Source organism: Dipodomys ordii, unplaced genomic scaffold (genome assembly GCF_000151885.1).
Source record: "Dipodomys ordii isolate 6190 unplaced genomic scaffold, Dord_2.0 Scaffold56, whole genome shotgun sequence".
Taxonomy (NCBI): domain Eukaryota; kingdom Metazoa; phylum Chordata; class Mammalia; order Rodentia; family Heteromyidae; genus Dipodomys; species Dipodomys ordii.
Window position 1 is genome coordinate 4,785,034 of NW_012267272.1, and position 14,135 is coordinate 4,799,168.

At 38.4% G+C, this 14,135-nt stretch overlaps 1 protein-coding gene across 1 annotated transcript in view; it reads right to left on the bottom strand.

The window, feature by feature from the left end:
- Positions 1-5,729: 5,729 nt before the first annotated feature.
- The window catches only part of Ptn (pleiotrophin), a 30,838-nt gene continuing 22,432 nt past the window's right edge, over positions 5,730-14,135 (bottom strand). The window contains exon 5 of the mRNA XM_013021550.1: positions 5,730-5,929. Within this exon, the coding sequence (XP_012877004.1) occupies positions 5,730-5,929 (200 nt within the window). The remainder of the gene's footprint in view (positions 5,930-14,135) is intronic.

The window sequence follows — 14,135 nt, forward strand, 5'->3', positions numbered from 1 at the left end:
AGACAGTTTCTGTGAACTCTGCAGATCAAATAAATACTGTACTAAGTGCTATTCCCTACTTGAAGATCTTTCTTGATACATAAGAACTCTCTCCTCCTTACTTATCATCTTGAAGTCTCTCTTTTCTCCCTAGTCTCATAAAATGAAAGAAGAGACCTTTTTTTCAAAAGGTTATTAAAGTTTGTTTTGCAGTCTACTGACTAGGAATGAGATTTCCTGGTGATTTAATTTTGATGTGTTTCCAACTTGGGTGTAATTCTATTCATCCCAATGGATATCAGAGTAAAGAAATACATATTACTATGAATATGAGCTGCGTTACTATGAAGTTGATATTTTAAATAATTTAGTACAGAGCACTTTCTACTCTGGTAATTTTAATGACCCAAGTCAACTATAAGAAATTTCAAAAACAGTTACAAAAAAAGCATAAGTATCACTTGGAAAAGGCAAGCTTCACCCTAGAAATTGTCCCACAGGCCACCATTACACTGGCTAGCATTCTGTGGCTCAAGAGCTGAACCCAGCAGACACAGAGCGATGTATTCTCCATGCACTGGAAACTCATGCCTTAATCCTAGCTACTCAGAAGGCTGAGATCTGAGGATGGCAGTTCAAAGTTAGCTGGGAGCTGGAAGGTCTATGAGACTCATCTCCAATTGACCAGCAAAAGCCAGAAGTAGAGATGTGGCTCAAGTGGTAGAATACCAGCATTCAGTAAAATAGCTAAGGGACAACACCAAGGCTCTGCATTCAAGCCCAGTACTGATACAAAAAAAAAGTGAAGGGTCATTTATAAAGATCAGACACCTATGGCAGCATAGGGGTGCACTAGCCATGTTTTAGAGCTATAACATTACCATCCCTCTGAATTAAGTTCTAATGATCAAGATGGTTATATTTCAGGATGTGACATTCCCTTTGGCATGGCATTGATTTTCCTCCTGAATAGAGACCTACCCCAGGTATTGCTCCCAGCATCTCTCTGTCCACTGTTCCCATCACACCTCCTGGATCATAACTCAGACCCATGGGTGCTGTGCGCTACAGCCCATGTGTGTTACTGACCCAGCTCTTTCTTAATTAATAGCACAGTTAATGTTAACAGCCTTGCATTGTCACAAATGTAAATGGTTTCCAGTCCTTTTTAAATATTTCTAATATTTACTTATTTATTTAATGTGTCAGTCATGGGGCTTGAACTCTAGGCTTGGGTGCTGTCCCTCAGCTCCTCAGCTCAAGGCGAGCGCTCTACCACTTGAGCCTCCTGAGTAGCTAGGATTAAAGGTGTGCCCAGTTTATATTTTTATTTATTGTAAGAGTGATGTACAGAGGGGTTACAGTTATGCACGCAAGGTAAGGAGACTTTTCTGGTGGAACATTGTTACCCCTTCCCTCCTTTTCTCCTAATTTCCCTCCCCCGCCCCCACTCAACTTCCCCGAAAGCTGTATAGTTCATTTCCGACATAGTGTCTTGTGAGCTTCGCGTTGGTTCACACTTTGTCCTTTGTCTCACCATTTTGTGATGCCCCTCCCTTCCGCAAATCAGATAAATGTATATAGGAGACACAGGGCAACCAAAATAACAAACAGTAACCTTTTCTTTTCTAATTGACTCAAAAAGAACACATCTGCCAAATCAATGGCTGCCTATGATAAAGGCATTATATTTAATTTGCTATATTTAACACACTATGCATCCCAGAAAGCAGGGCTAAACCCCACAGCTCTCGGTCCCACAGTCTCACGGTCCCACAGCCCTCATGTAAGCTAAGCTTTGAACAAAGCATTCCAGACTTAGTTTGGACCATCAGCTGCAGACAGGGATCTGTTGGATACTGCAGTCATCTGTTATAGTGCCCTCTGTGCTGTGAACTAGGGCCCCTCAGGCAATATCCCGAGTGTCGTCAAGTATATCTGTACTGTCTGAACACTTGCAGAAAGGAAGGTGACAGAAAAGGCAGGCACATATCTAGAATGTCCGTCCATCTGAATAATGATGTCTGGGCTATCATCTCCAGAATGTCCCATTCTAGTTTAATCTGGATGCAAACTTCAGAGTTGATGTATCTATGTGTTCACTGAGAACATCATGGAAGAATATGAATTGATTACCTCGAGAAAACATTCAGAGTTATTACATTTTTCTTAATATGATTTTATTTTGTTTTATTCTTCATTGAAGAAAGCAGGAAATGAAAGCAGAGCTCCCACTAAGAATCTAATTCATGTTTATAATTCTTGATGGAGTTTATCATGCTTTTATAGTGTATGATTCTTGAGTTAGACCGATGAAACACATATTGGTTGTTATTTATGTAATGAGGATTTTATGGTTCTTGTATTATTGCTGAAGTGAAACTCAGCAATATACTTATAGAAAGCAGAAATATGTTTACGACAAGTTTCAAGCTCAACATATTAAGAAACACAAAGTTCAGCAAAACCTTCATAGCAGCTATTAAGGTATTTTGTAGATCAATGTGCAGTAATACCTAAGTTATGCCTCAGCTATAATTGAAGGTTGATATTTATATATTTTGCTTTCAGAATATTATTGGGAAATTAATCTTTTATTGCAGTTTATAGTGTCCAGAGTCCATTAATATATGAAAAATAGAATCAAGCTTAGTGTTTATTTTAACATAGATTATATGCATATACTTACATATATAATTTCCTCTTAGATGACAGTAAGCAGAAATGAGAATAAGATTTAATTTTTGATACAATTCCTTTGTTCTTCAAGTCTATATTTACATTCTCCTTTACCTTCCTGCATGTTCTGTGTCTCAACTATAGAATGAGGTTATGGAACATCCATTCATAATTGTTATAAATTCTAGAGAGATAATCTACATAAGTGACTGATGACAGATTTCTGAGCATTGTAATCACACAACAAAGATGTTTGATTATTGTTTTCAAACTGTTCTCTGCTTTTGAAATTTATTATAAGATTTTATTTTTAAGGAAAATAATTAACAATAATTATTATTATTAGTCCTAAGTAATAACTAATGTATAATAATGATTATAAATTATAGAACATATTAGAACTTAACATTATCAACATTATCAAGAGGAGAGATGTAAATGTAATGGCCAAAAAAGGCCCCTAGAGAGGGAATCTGCAAGGTAACAAAGACCTGGAAGAGGTGAGTATGTTGAGAAGTGCAAATGGTAAGAACATGGTAGCTCTGCCATAGAAGTTTCCAGAAAATTACACAAGTCTGCATGTAATACAAAGAAACAAAAGAGAATGATTTAAGAGGTTAGTAAGAGTGACAAGTAAGATGAGAACCAGTATGGGGGGGAGGGGGGAGGCTGGGAAGGGATGTGAAGGGTAAACCAAAGGAGGAGGCTGCAATGCTTGGTAAGAAACGTACGCATTATCCTGCCCATGTAATTGTAACCCCTCTGTACAGTATGTTCACAAATAAAAAATAAATAAATTTAAAAAAAAAGATGAGAACCAGTAAAGATTAGGCACTAAAGGGATCAACGTAGTCTCTGGTGAGACATGTTACTACTTCAAGCAAAGATTTCTTTAAAGTTTTACTAATCAAACAGGTAAATTGTTCACCCCCTTGCTTCCCTCAAGATTCATTCATGTAAGACAGAAAAATTCTCTGTTGGCATTTTTTAATTTAGTAAGATGCATGCTTGATCCACCTCTGAGTTTGTGACTGTATCTCTCTCCGTGGCCTCAGGAATCTCATAAACTTAGATATCTTAAGGTTCACCCTATGTTTAAAGGATCTGGCAATCCAAAGACAGTGGAAAGGTTATACTCGGTGATTCATTTACTGTAGATAACATTTCTTTCTCTACCATGAGCAGGTTGGATGTATGCATGCAATCTCTGTTTCTGCTCATTCGCCCAAGAATCTCTTCCCAGTTCAGTGTATGATGTCAGGATTTTCTATGTTTTCCTTCTCTCAGAAGGTAGTTGCATACTTTGCAGGTGATTTTCAAACAACAGAAAATATATAGTGATAATCCTTACCTAAGCCCACATGTAAGTTAACACAATAATTTTGATGTGTAGGGGCATAGGAATTATATCAGTATCTGCCTGTTTAGATTGTGTGCTCTACAAGTGCATTTCATAGAAATGAGATACTGTAATTTAATTTTCTTCTGAATTAATAATTTTAATAATCTATTTTACTTTCTTAGTAGTCAAATGTAATTAAATTATACCTATTTACTTGTGATTTCCACAGTATTGACATTTATATTTGGAGCCTTCACTAGTGAAGAATGGAAAAAAAACAAAAAAAATGGACAGGACAAATCTCTAAGAGTATGACATATTTTTTTCTTTCTTTCTTTTTTTGTTATTCCTATGGAGTTAGAGAAAGCCTAAGTTTGAGATAGACATTACTTGTTTGGATGTTAAGTATAATGTTATGTTCATTTCTTCTCATATACATGTATTCTAAAACTCTAACTTTTAAAAAAATGGAATACTTTTTATTCTCATTCCAAGGATGCTGATTTACCTTATAATTTGGGGCAAAAATAAAAGAAAAAGCCCCTTGTTTTATCCCATTAGAATCCTATAACTAATGGCTGCTAAAGCAGTATTTTTTTTATATTGAGGAACTACTTTAAAATATTCTCTTTTTTAGATAAAGAAAAGGTTGAACTCAGGATCTGTGCTTCATAGGGCAAGCACACTACCACTTAATCCATACCTCCAGCTCATTCAGGACCTTTGGAAACATGGGAACCTGTGTTCTTCATCTAAAAAAAGACTATTCCAGACTTTCAACATTATGAAACCAAGAGTTAAATATTATGGGGGAAAAAAATCTTATACTCTTAAAGAAGTAACTGTCCTGGATACAGAGAAAGGACTGGAACCTACCCTTTCCTAAGACTTAAATGAAATCATTTCAGTTTTGGCAGGTAGGCTATTTCTACCCACCCAGTTGAGTAAAAGTCCACTCTAACCATGGTAACAGATGTGAGGAAGGAATGTATATTCCAGAGGTGTATATATTCCAGGAGTATAGAGGGTTACAGAGTCTTTATCCAACGTCCTCTTCTTGATAACCCACATGTATGGCAAGATGAAGGTTTCCATATAAACTGGACAGCTCAAGGGTTAGAGACACGGACAGCAGGGACATTTGTAGTCACTGGTTATTTTGATCAAGGTTTTGACCAGGTTGCTTTGCACACTACCAATTAATTAGTGGATGAAAAGCTTACCTTCTGTCTAAGTGTGTGAAAAAAATACAAGTCACTTCTTTACATTTCCCTTCTCATACTCATGGCCTAATGAACTGGAGAGCAGCAGTCAGACAACTCCGAGCATGGGGAAATACAGTCTGATTTTCTGTGGTTGGTTGGTTGTTTCCTCTTTGTGAGAATCAATGATTTGAGGAGCTGGTTTTTTTTTTTCTTTAAAATGTATTTATGTTTCAGTGTTTCTGGGTTACTCAACAAGATGTTCAAAGCTCTGAGACTGAGTTAAAATACTTCTCAAAATTTAAAGAAAGTTGCATTTTACACCCTGTGCAAGGGAGATTAGTATTCCAACCTTATTTTAAGAGAGAATTGGGGAATTGTTACATGGTTTGCTAAGAATCATAGTGAAACCAGCAGAAATCCCTAGCCTTTGTGGCTTTCTGCCAGGCCTCCTGCATAAAGAATGCATGGTTATTTACAGGCCTGTTTTTCCCTGGGGAGAGTTTGTTCTAGTTCACCTTAATTCATTACTGATTCATGGGCTGCTGTTTCTGGCTAAATGATGATGGAGTAGCTACATTAGCCAAGAGTCTTATAAAATTTGCTGCGGACTCTTCCATCATTCCAACGTTTTGGAACTTTGCTGTCAACATTCCACTTAAGACACAAATTTCCCTTTCATCTTTTCCATCCATCTTCATGAATACTTTTCCCCTTTCAGGTCGGCCTATAAAAGGGCCATCTTTACTATTCATGTGTCTGTCATTTGCACTTTATAAGGAACTCTGATTTTATTAAACAGCAGTGTATGTTTATCCAGCATTTATTTATTCTGCTTTGTGGTAAAGATAGACTCCCAGCATTTCTACCTTGGGTTGATTCTTACATTAAATGGCTAAAGTAGTTTACTTGCCAAAACCCTCCGGGTACCTCATCGAGCCATTATGTAATTATCGACTTTATAACTATCCCAGAATCTGTGGATGCAATCACTTTTTTTTTTTTTGGTCATTCATGGGGCTTGAACTCTGGGCCTGAGCACTGTCCCTCAGCTCTTCAGCTCAAGGCTAGTGCTCTATCACTTGAGCTACAGTGCTACTTCCAGTTTTCTGGTGGTTTACTGGAGATAAGAGTTTCACAGACTTTCCTGCCTGGGCTGGCTTTGAACTGAGATCCTCAGATCTCAGCCTCCAGAGTAGCTAGGATTACAGGTGTGAACCACCAGCGCCCAGATGTAATCACTTTTGAATATGGACTTACTGAGTCTTACCACCTTAGAATTAGAAGTGATTATGTCAAGAGTAAGTCTTCAAAGATAATCTCAGCCAATCTTCTGAGATATTATTTCTCTGAATAGTAGAAGCATAGATTCTTTAAAAACTGTGTCTACTGTCTAGTAGATAAGGAGTTGTGCAAATGGTACTTACAGTATCTAATAGAGTGGGATTTCTTGGTTCATGAAAGTAAGTACAAACTACCCTTTTGTATTTTGTTGCTGAGATCCTGATTTGTGTGCTATTTGGCCAAAAGTACATTCAATAAAAGAAGAACATTGTCCTGTCCCTTTGGGATTTTTGTGGAATTACAGTAGTACTAAGTACTGACACTGATTAAGTATCCCTTACCTAAAATGTTTGGGAGTGTTCAAAAAAGTTTTTTTAGAATGTTTGTACATTCACAATAAATGATGCACCCATTCTTGAAGATGGGGTCTAACTCTAAACACTGATTTCATTTATCTTTCCTATATCCCTGATATCCCAACAGTAACTCTATACAACATTATTTGTAATACATCCACATCCATCACATGAGATCAGGGTGGAATTTTCCACTGTAGTGTTCTGTCTGTCCTTACAGTTTTGATTTGTTTTGTTTTGTTTTGCTTTGTTTTCAGTTTTTTAGGCATTTCAGGCTTGGCATTTTGAATTAAGAATACTCATCCTCTACAAAGTACCCCATTCCCTCAAAAAAAAAGTTATGTACCATTTGTGATCAAGGATGATTTAACCAGTTGTGTTTTAAATTCTTACTCTGTCGTTAACAAAAGAAGAGTTACAGTATCCAATTATTGAACACAAAGCACCTTTTATTCAGCATCACATTGATTTATTTTCCTAGCACTTTTTTCCTCAGATGGAAAAAAAAATTTCATCAAGAGAGCAAACATTTCTGCCAAAGTGAAATAATTTCCTGCTTTAATGGTTTGCTTGAAAAACAAAAGCAATGGCATTGACATTGTACTAGGTCATGGCTCTGCTCCCCTGTCCTCATACATTTTGCTGACTCATTTGTTTAAAATCCATGGGCAGAAACAAGAATCGTTTCCTCACATAGAGTGATTACATTGTATTGCTATTGTGTTTAGCCTATATATTTTTTTTTCCACAAGTGGGGAAAAAAAAGTCTAGGTGGGGGAAAAAAATCTAATGAGAAGTAGTTTACATGGTCGTAACATTTAAATTGTTGTCAAAAAAGAACAAAATGTAAAAAAATGTAAATGTGAAATATCATATAGCTTCAAAAAACTTACCTCATTGTCTATCATGTATCATGTACTAGAAGTCAACTTCCTAAATAGTATTACCGTCCCTTAGAATAAGCCCCTAGTGCTACTATGGTATACATTTTTAAAACACTACTACAAAGTTTTCTTTCCTCTTTGTTTTTACCTATTGTGTACTTAAGCTAGAGATAGTTTCAAATAAAAAGCCTACAGTAGGTATAAATGCAATGGTTAACAGATCTTGCTCTGTGCTCCGCTGAAGGTGGCCCTCTCAATCCATCATCTTCTCCTGTTTCTTGCCTTCCTTTTTCTTCTTCTTAGATTCTGCTGTGGTTAAAAAAAAAAAGAGAGAAAGAAAAAAAAAACATTAAACTGCTAATCTGCACAGAGAGAAAGCCACTTTTCTGATCATGGGCCAGGATGTAAAAGATAAAATGGAGACCCATTGCTTGCTCTTGGTGGTTTTCGTGGTAAATTGAGAGACATGTGATATGTGTGTGTATATATATATGTATGTGTTTGTTTGGCTGAGAATGTGGTTTCCAAAGTAGGCTTCCTGTTTGTGTTATCTACAAACCTCTTATCTTACTGGTTGCCACATTTGGATAGACAAAATCTTGGGGTTGGAATTGTGTAGAAAACACACAGTAGACAGAAGAGTAAGAATATTGGCCAGTTCTTTGCTCAAAGGAAAATTATAGCAACTTTAATTAGCCTCATTGGTTCTTGCGGTCCTTTATTAACATTTACATTTTTTTCTGAGCAAATAATTCCAAAGCAATTCTGCTCTGGATCTTATATATCCAGCTTATATATCCAACAAGCTATTTACATAGAAATGACCAGCTATGAACTGCATATAGTCAGTCTGAAACATTGAACAAGGGGACACCCAGTCCTGCGTGAAGTAAATTGAAGGTACCAATGTGAGTTCATCTCAGAATCATGAAAATTCACACAAAGACTCCATCTTTATCCAGTCAATCATCTTGCTTTCTTGATTTTCCTACATGTAGAATGCAGTAGAAAATCTACTTTGCCTCCAAAGAGTAGATGGTCAGACTCACTAGGCTAGGGGATAAAAGGACATTTTCTAATCATCTCTAAGCTGCATTGCCCATTTGGTATGCAGAAGTGGCAGAATCTTGCTGGTTAAGAACTGATTCTGGAGGCAGACTCGGTTCACATCCTCACATACACCATCAATAAGTTAATATGAGACTCAGAAAAGGTAATAAGTACATTTGTGATTCAGATTAGTTAATCTCTTTTTTCCTTCCTCCCCCCCTCTTGCCCCGCAGTCCTAAGGGTTGAATTAAGTGCCTCATGCTTGCTAAAGTAAGCACTCTACCACTTGAGACACAGCCCTGCTTCTCAGATTATTCACTTTTAATTGAGCATCTAAACAGTACCACAACATAGGATATCAACCATAGCATTAATTCACAGATTAAGTGCGCTGTATGAAATCTACTAAAAACAGAACATTGTAAAACAGTACACACTTGATAAAGATGCCGAGTTATCATTGGTGTGATCCTAGACCTAGAACAGACCATTTCTCTGTATAATTAAAATGCTTCTGAATTTCAATCACCAAGACAGATGGACTACAGGATGCATTGCGAAAAGACAGAGATTATGCCAAAAGAGATTATGGCATTGTTCACTGAGTTCTAAGAACTGTCACCGACATTACCCCAGGGGCAATGGTAAGATCTGATATTGTACATGTCCAATATGAAACAGAAGTAAAGCTAGGAACTTGCGTATCTGCATTTGTATTCTCATCACCTCCAAAGTCCATTTCACACTAAGTAAAGTAGTATTTGTGTTCAGTTCATCTGTCCCAGCTCCCTTTATGCAGGCTTTAAAGAGGCACTGTATGCAAATAGGCCAGCAGTTTTTGAAACCCTGTTCATCCCATTAAAGGAGATGGCAGAATTTCCAAGTTCAAATCTATATAATTGCAAGGTCCATTAATTTAGGCAATATTAAGACATATAGTAATCCCTAATCTTTGGCTAAGATTTTAAGCAATAGCTATATATACATCCTCAGGGAACAATCTAGAATATCAATTTAAATATAACTTGCATTTCTCTTAGCTCAACTAGCACAATGGATATTGTGGCAGTGTTTTCACGCTTGCTCTATCATGTCTCGATTGCCTACCTAGGTCCAAATGGGCGCCAGAGTATTTAGGTGCCTTGCATATATTTATTTCATGAAACTTGAAATTATTTTGAACACTATATACTACATTATGTAGCTCATGTAGGTTTTCCATCTCCATGAACACTTTGAAAATGGGAGTCTCAAATTCTCCTTGGAGTGGCACTGTGGCTCAAGTGGTAGAGCGCTCGCCTTGAGTTGAAGAGCTGAGGGACAACGCCCAGGCCCAGAGTTCAAGCCCCACGACCGACAAAAAAAAAACAACAACTATATAGAGCACTCAAATTCTCCTTGGTAAGGATGAGAGCACACCTGCTTTCTGTTACCTGAGCTTGAGACTTCTTCCTTCTTCATTAATGAACAACTTACCAAATGCCAGAATAGTACACACTTGTCCCTTCAGTTTGCATAACTGCAATGTATGCTTCAAACATAAGTGGCATTTTACAAACATAACAGATCTGAGGTCTACTCCTATTCAGTCTAAAGTGAAAAATGAGAACGCTTCAGAAAAAAAAAATCAGTGCAAAGACATAAGTACTTGTGTTTATGAGAGCAGCTTGATTGCTCACATAACTAAGTTGTTGAATTTTTACAAATAGAAAAAAAATTGTGTCGGTGGTGTTGCTTTGGATCAAAATCACATTTTTTTCTGATTTTAATGAAGGTTTCAGTGAGAAAGGGAACTTTGTTAGTGCTTTGACCTTAGAACTTTTTTTAATGTTAGAATTTTCTAACTAAGGTTTTTGACCTAGTCTACCTTTCGAATTCAAATAGAGTAATGAAATCTATGGTCTAGAAAGAACTTAGTTCAAAAAAAAAAGAAAGAACTTAGTTCAACCCTTTCATGTAGCAGGTAAAGAAAGAGACACAGGCCAGCACGCCTGTAATTCTAACTACTTAGGAGACTGAGATCTGAGGATTGTGTTTCAAAGCCAGCCTGAGCAGGAAAGTCTGAGACTCATCTCCAATAAACCACCAGAAAACCAGAAGTGGCGCTGTGGCTCAAGTGGTAGAGTGCTCGCCTTGAGCTGAAGAGCTGAGGGTCAGTGTGCAGACCCAGAATTCAAGCCCTACAACCGACAAAAAAGATGAAGGAGGAGGAGGAAGAAGAAGAGACACAAACAAAACACCTCCTTTTAATCTCAACCTTTGTGTCTGTGATTTACTTCTATTTCCCTTGCCCTTCTGTCTTATTCTCCAGAGGTTTTAGCCTTCAAACCTACTCATTCATCCTGTAACCCACCCATGCTTTTGACACACAGTAACCTAGGGAAAGCGAGGCACAGTAAACAACTGCCAGGAATTCAAAAACTCAAGCTGAAGGCAATTGCAGGAGATACTCATCCATCTACTTCCCTTAAGATTAAGGAACCAAAGTTCTTTAGGGGAAAATGAGGAAAGATGAATTGAGGGAAATGAGGCCTGATGAAGGCCACTCAGAAACACTGTTACTTAGAAGCACAGAAGCACTATCTTTGCAGCTTCAAAGAAAGACAACAGGATGCATTCCATCCTGAGAGATGCATTTCTCACCCCCAGAATTAACATTTGTCTGGCAGGATGTATGCTTCCTGCGAGAAGCAACCTCCTACCCAAAATGTAGCCAACAGGATGCCTTCCTTATCTCCAGGATAAGCATCTGTTTTATGGCAGGATGCATTCTTACCTGGAAGAAATGCTCAAAACATCCAGAAACCCAGGAAGTGAAACATCAGGAGTAATTAGAACAAAGATAAAATACCTATCTTCGCATAACTTTAAAGTCAGACCCCCTGCCGTTACCATATAAATACCCCTAAAACCAAGAAGCTGTGTGTCTCTGTCCCTATGTCTCTCCTTTAGAACACCCACACTCTGTTAGAGTGTAACTCTGCTGCGTTTCTGTTTGCCTGATTGTCTCCTTGCCTGCCTGCCTGCCCGCTCGCTTGCTTACTACTCAATAAAGCCCTGCCAAGTTTTCTTACCAATGTGACTTGTCCAGAAATCATTACTCTGGAGTGGAAGTCAAGGACCCTAAGTGAAGTGTCCCTCTAAAAGGAGGGACACAAACCTACACCTGCATCCAGTGACCTTCCACTACTGCTTTCCTCCTTCAATCCTTCCCATCCCTCACATTCCAACTTGGACACTACTTGTAATATCCTGATTACATGGTTTAAGTGAGAAGCTTTTCCCTTTACTTCCCTTATTAGATAACTATTTCCCTGTAAGGGCCTACTTAGTCAGGGTGACTCCATCTTGGTTAAACTCAGATTGACTACTCCCTCCAGAGAAGCTGACTAGCTAGGGTGACACCATCCTAGTTAAATTCAGATGGACCGCCCCCCCCCCCAGAAGCTAACTCAGCTTAAATGAACTAACCCAGGAAACAATCCCAGGAAACCAGTAAAATATGGCCTGTTAGTTCGAGATAACAGAGCCCAGGTAAGGCAGGCCAGGGGAAGCGTCCATTCAGTAAAGAGCACGCAAGCAGCCTCCAGACCACCAGAGATCGTAAACCTCACCTACATGCCAAATTTGACCAGAGTTGTAGGCTAAATCAGCTACTATAGGCCAAATGGCTATTCCATTTATCACCTGCATGTGGCCTAACATGACTGTGTGATCTTTCTGTGTGTTACAATTTTATTGGCCATCTGCTGTGGCCGGGCTGGACCACATGGCCTGAGCCCCATAAAAGTTAGCCTGTGAGGCTGGGGAGGGTTGCTGTCTTTTGAGACAGCCCTGACTGGTCAGTCTCATTCTTGATGCTTGGTGCAAAATAAAAGCTCTGCTTGACCTTCAGTTAGTATGGGACTCGTTCCTTTCCTCCAGGACCCTAAAATCCCTTCTAATTTTTGTTTTTGTTTTTTGTTTTATGTCAGTTGTGGGGCCTGAAATCTGGGCCTGAGCTCTTCAGCTCAAGGCTACTGCTCTACCACTTGAGTCATAGCGCCACTCTGGCTTTTTCTGCATATGTGGTGCTGAGGAATCGAACCCAGGCCTCATGCATGCAAGGCAAGCAATCTTCCACTGAGCCACCTTCCCAGCCCTTCCCTTCTAATTTTGCCAAATAGTTGTATTTAAGTTTTTAACTGGCATAGTAAGGGTTTTCATTGTGATGTTTCTATGCATGCATGTTATGTGCTTTGGCCTAGTATTGCAATTGCCACTAGAACTTAGGCTATGAGAGGTCAGATTTTCTACTCCTCTTATACCTCAGTCCCTAGCACAGTGCTGTGTGCATAGGAATGTTTGGTGGAATAAATGTGCAGGATGACAAAAACAGGTCTTGTCTATAATCTTCATGTAGGCTTCTTGAATTTTCTTCACTTAGGTTTTAGTCTCCTTTCTGTCTGGATGTCTTTTCTCCTATCTAAATTTTGCTTACCTAACCAGACTTGTCCTTGAAACTTTAGCTAACTTCTACATCCTCAGTGTAAGCCTTCACAGAACTCTCAGACTAAACAAGTACCATGCAGAGACACTCCACTGTGACTCATTGCTTTTCTAAAATCAAACTTGAACTGTTAATCATGTCTCTAGTTAATGTGTATTTTCCCCTTAATGAGGAGAAATAGCCTTTGTGTCTCTTGAATCTGTATCTTCAGTGAGTGATACATGAAAGAGTTTATGAAATTTTTGTTGCATACAGACTGGATAGATGAAACTTTGGATGGGAAAGGCTCATTAGTATATGGAAAAACAGCATTTCTCAAAGAAAGCCAAGGCTATACATTCAATCTCATACTTGTTATACTTTAATCTCTCTTTAAAAATATGTATTTTAAGGAAAACACAAACACATACATGAATATAATATGCATCACACACACAAGTTTTTGTTTTGGTGTTTCATTTTGTTCTGCAATACCAAAGATTGGTTTGAGGGCATCACGCTTGCTTGGCAAGTGCTTTATCTTTTGATCCATGACTCCAGTGTTGTATTTTTTTTTGTCAGTCAATAGGGCTTGAACTCTGGGTCTGGGCGCTGGCCCTCAGCTCTTCAGCTCAAGGCTGGTGCTCTACCACTTGAGCCACAGTGCCACTTCTGACTTTTTTTGCTTATGTGGTGCTAAGGAATTGAGCCCAGGGCCTCATACACCATCTCAGCCCGAGTTTTTTTTTTTGTTGGTTTTTTTTTTAGGGATAAGTCATTACTATCTTTGCTCAGGCTGGCCTTAAACTCATGATCCTCCATCCTCTGACTCCTAATTAGCTGGGAATCCAGGCATGGTCAGGGTTTGGGGTGGGGGTGGGGTTGTTTGGT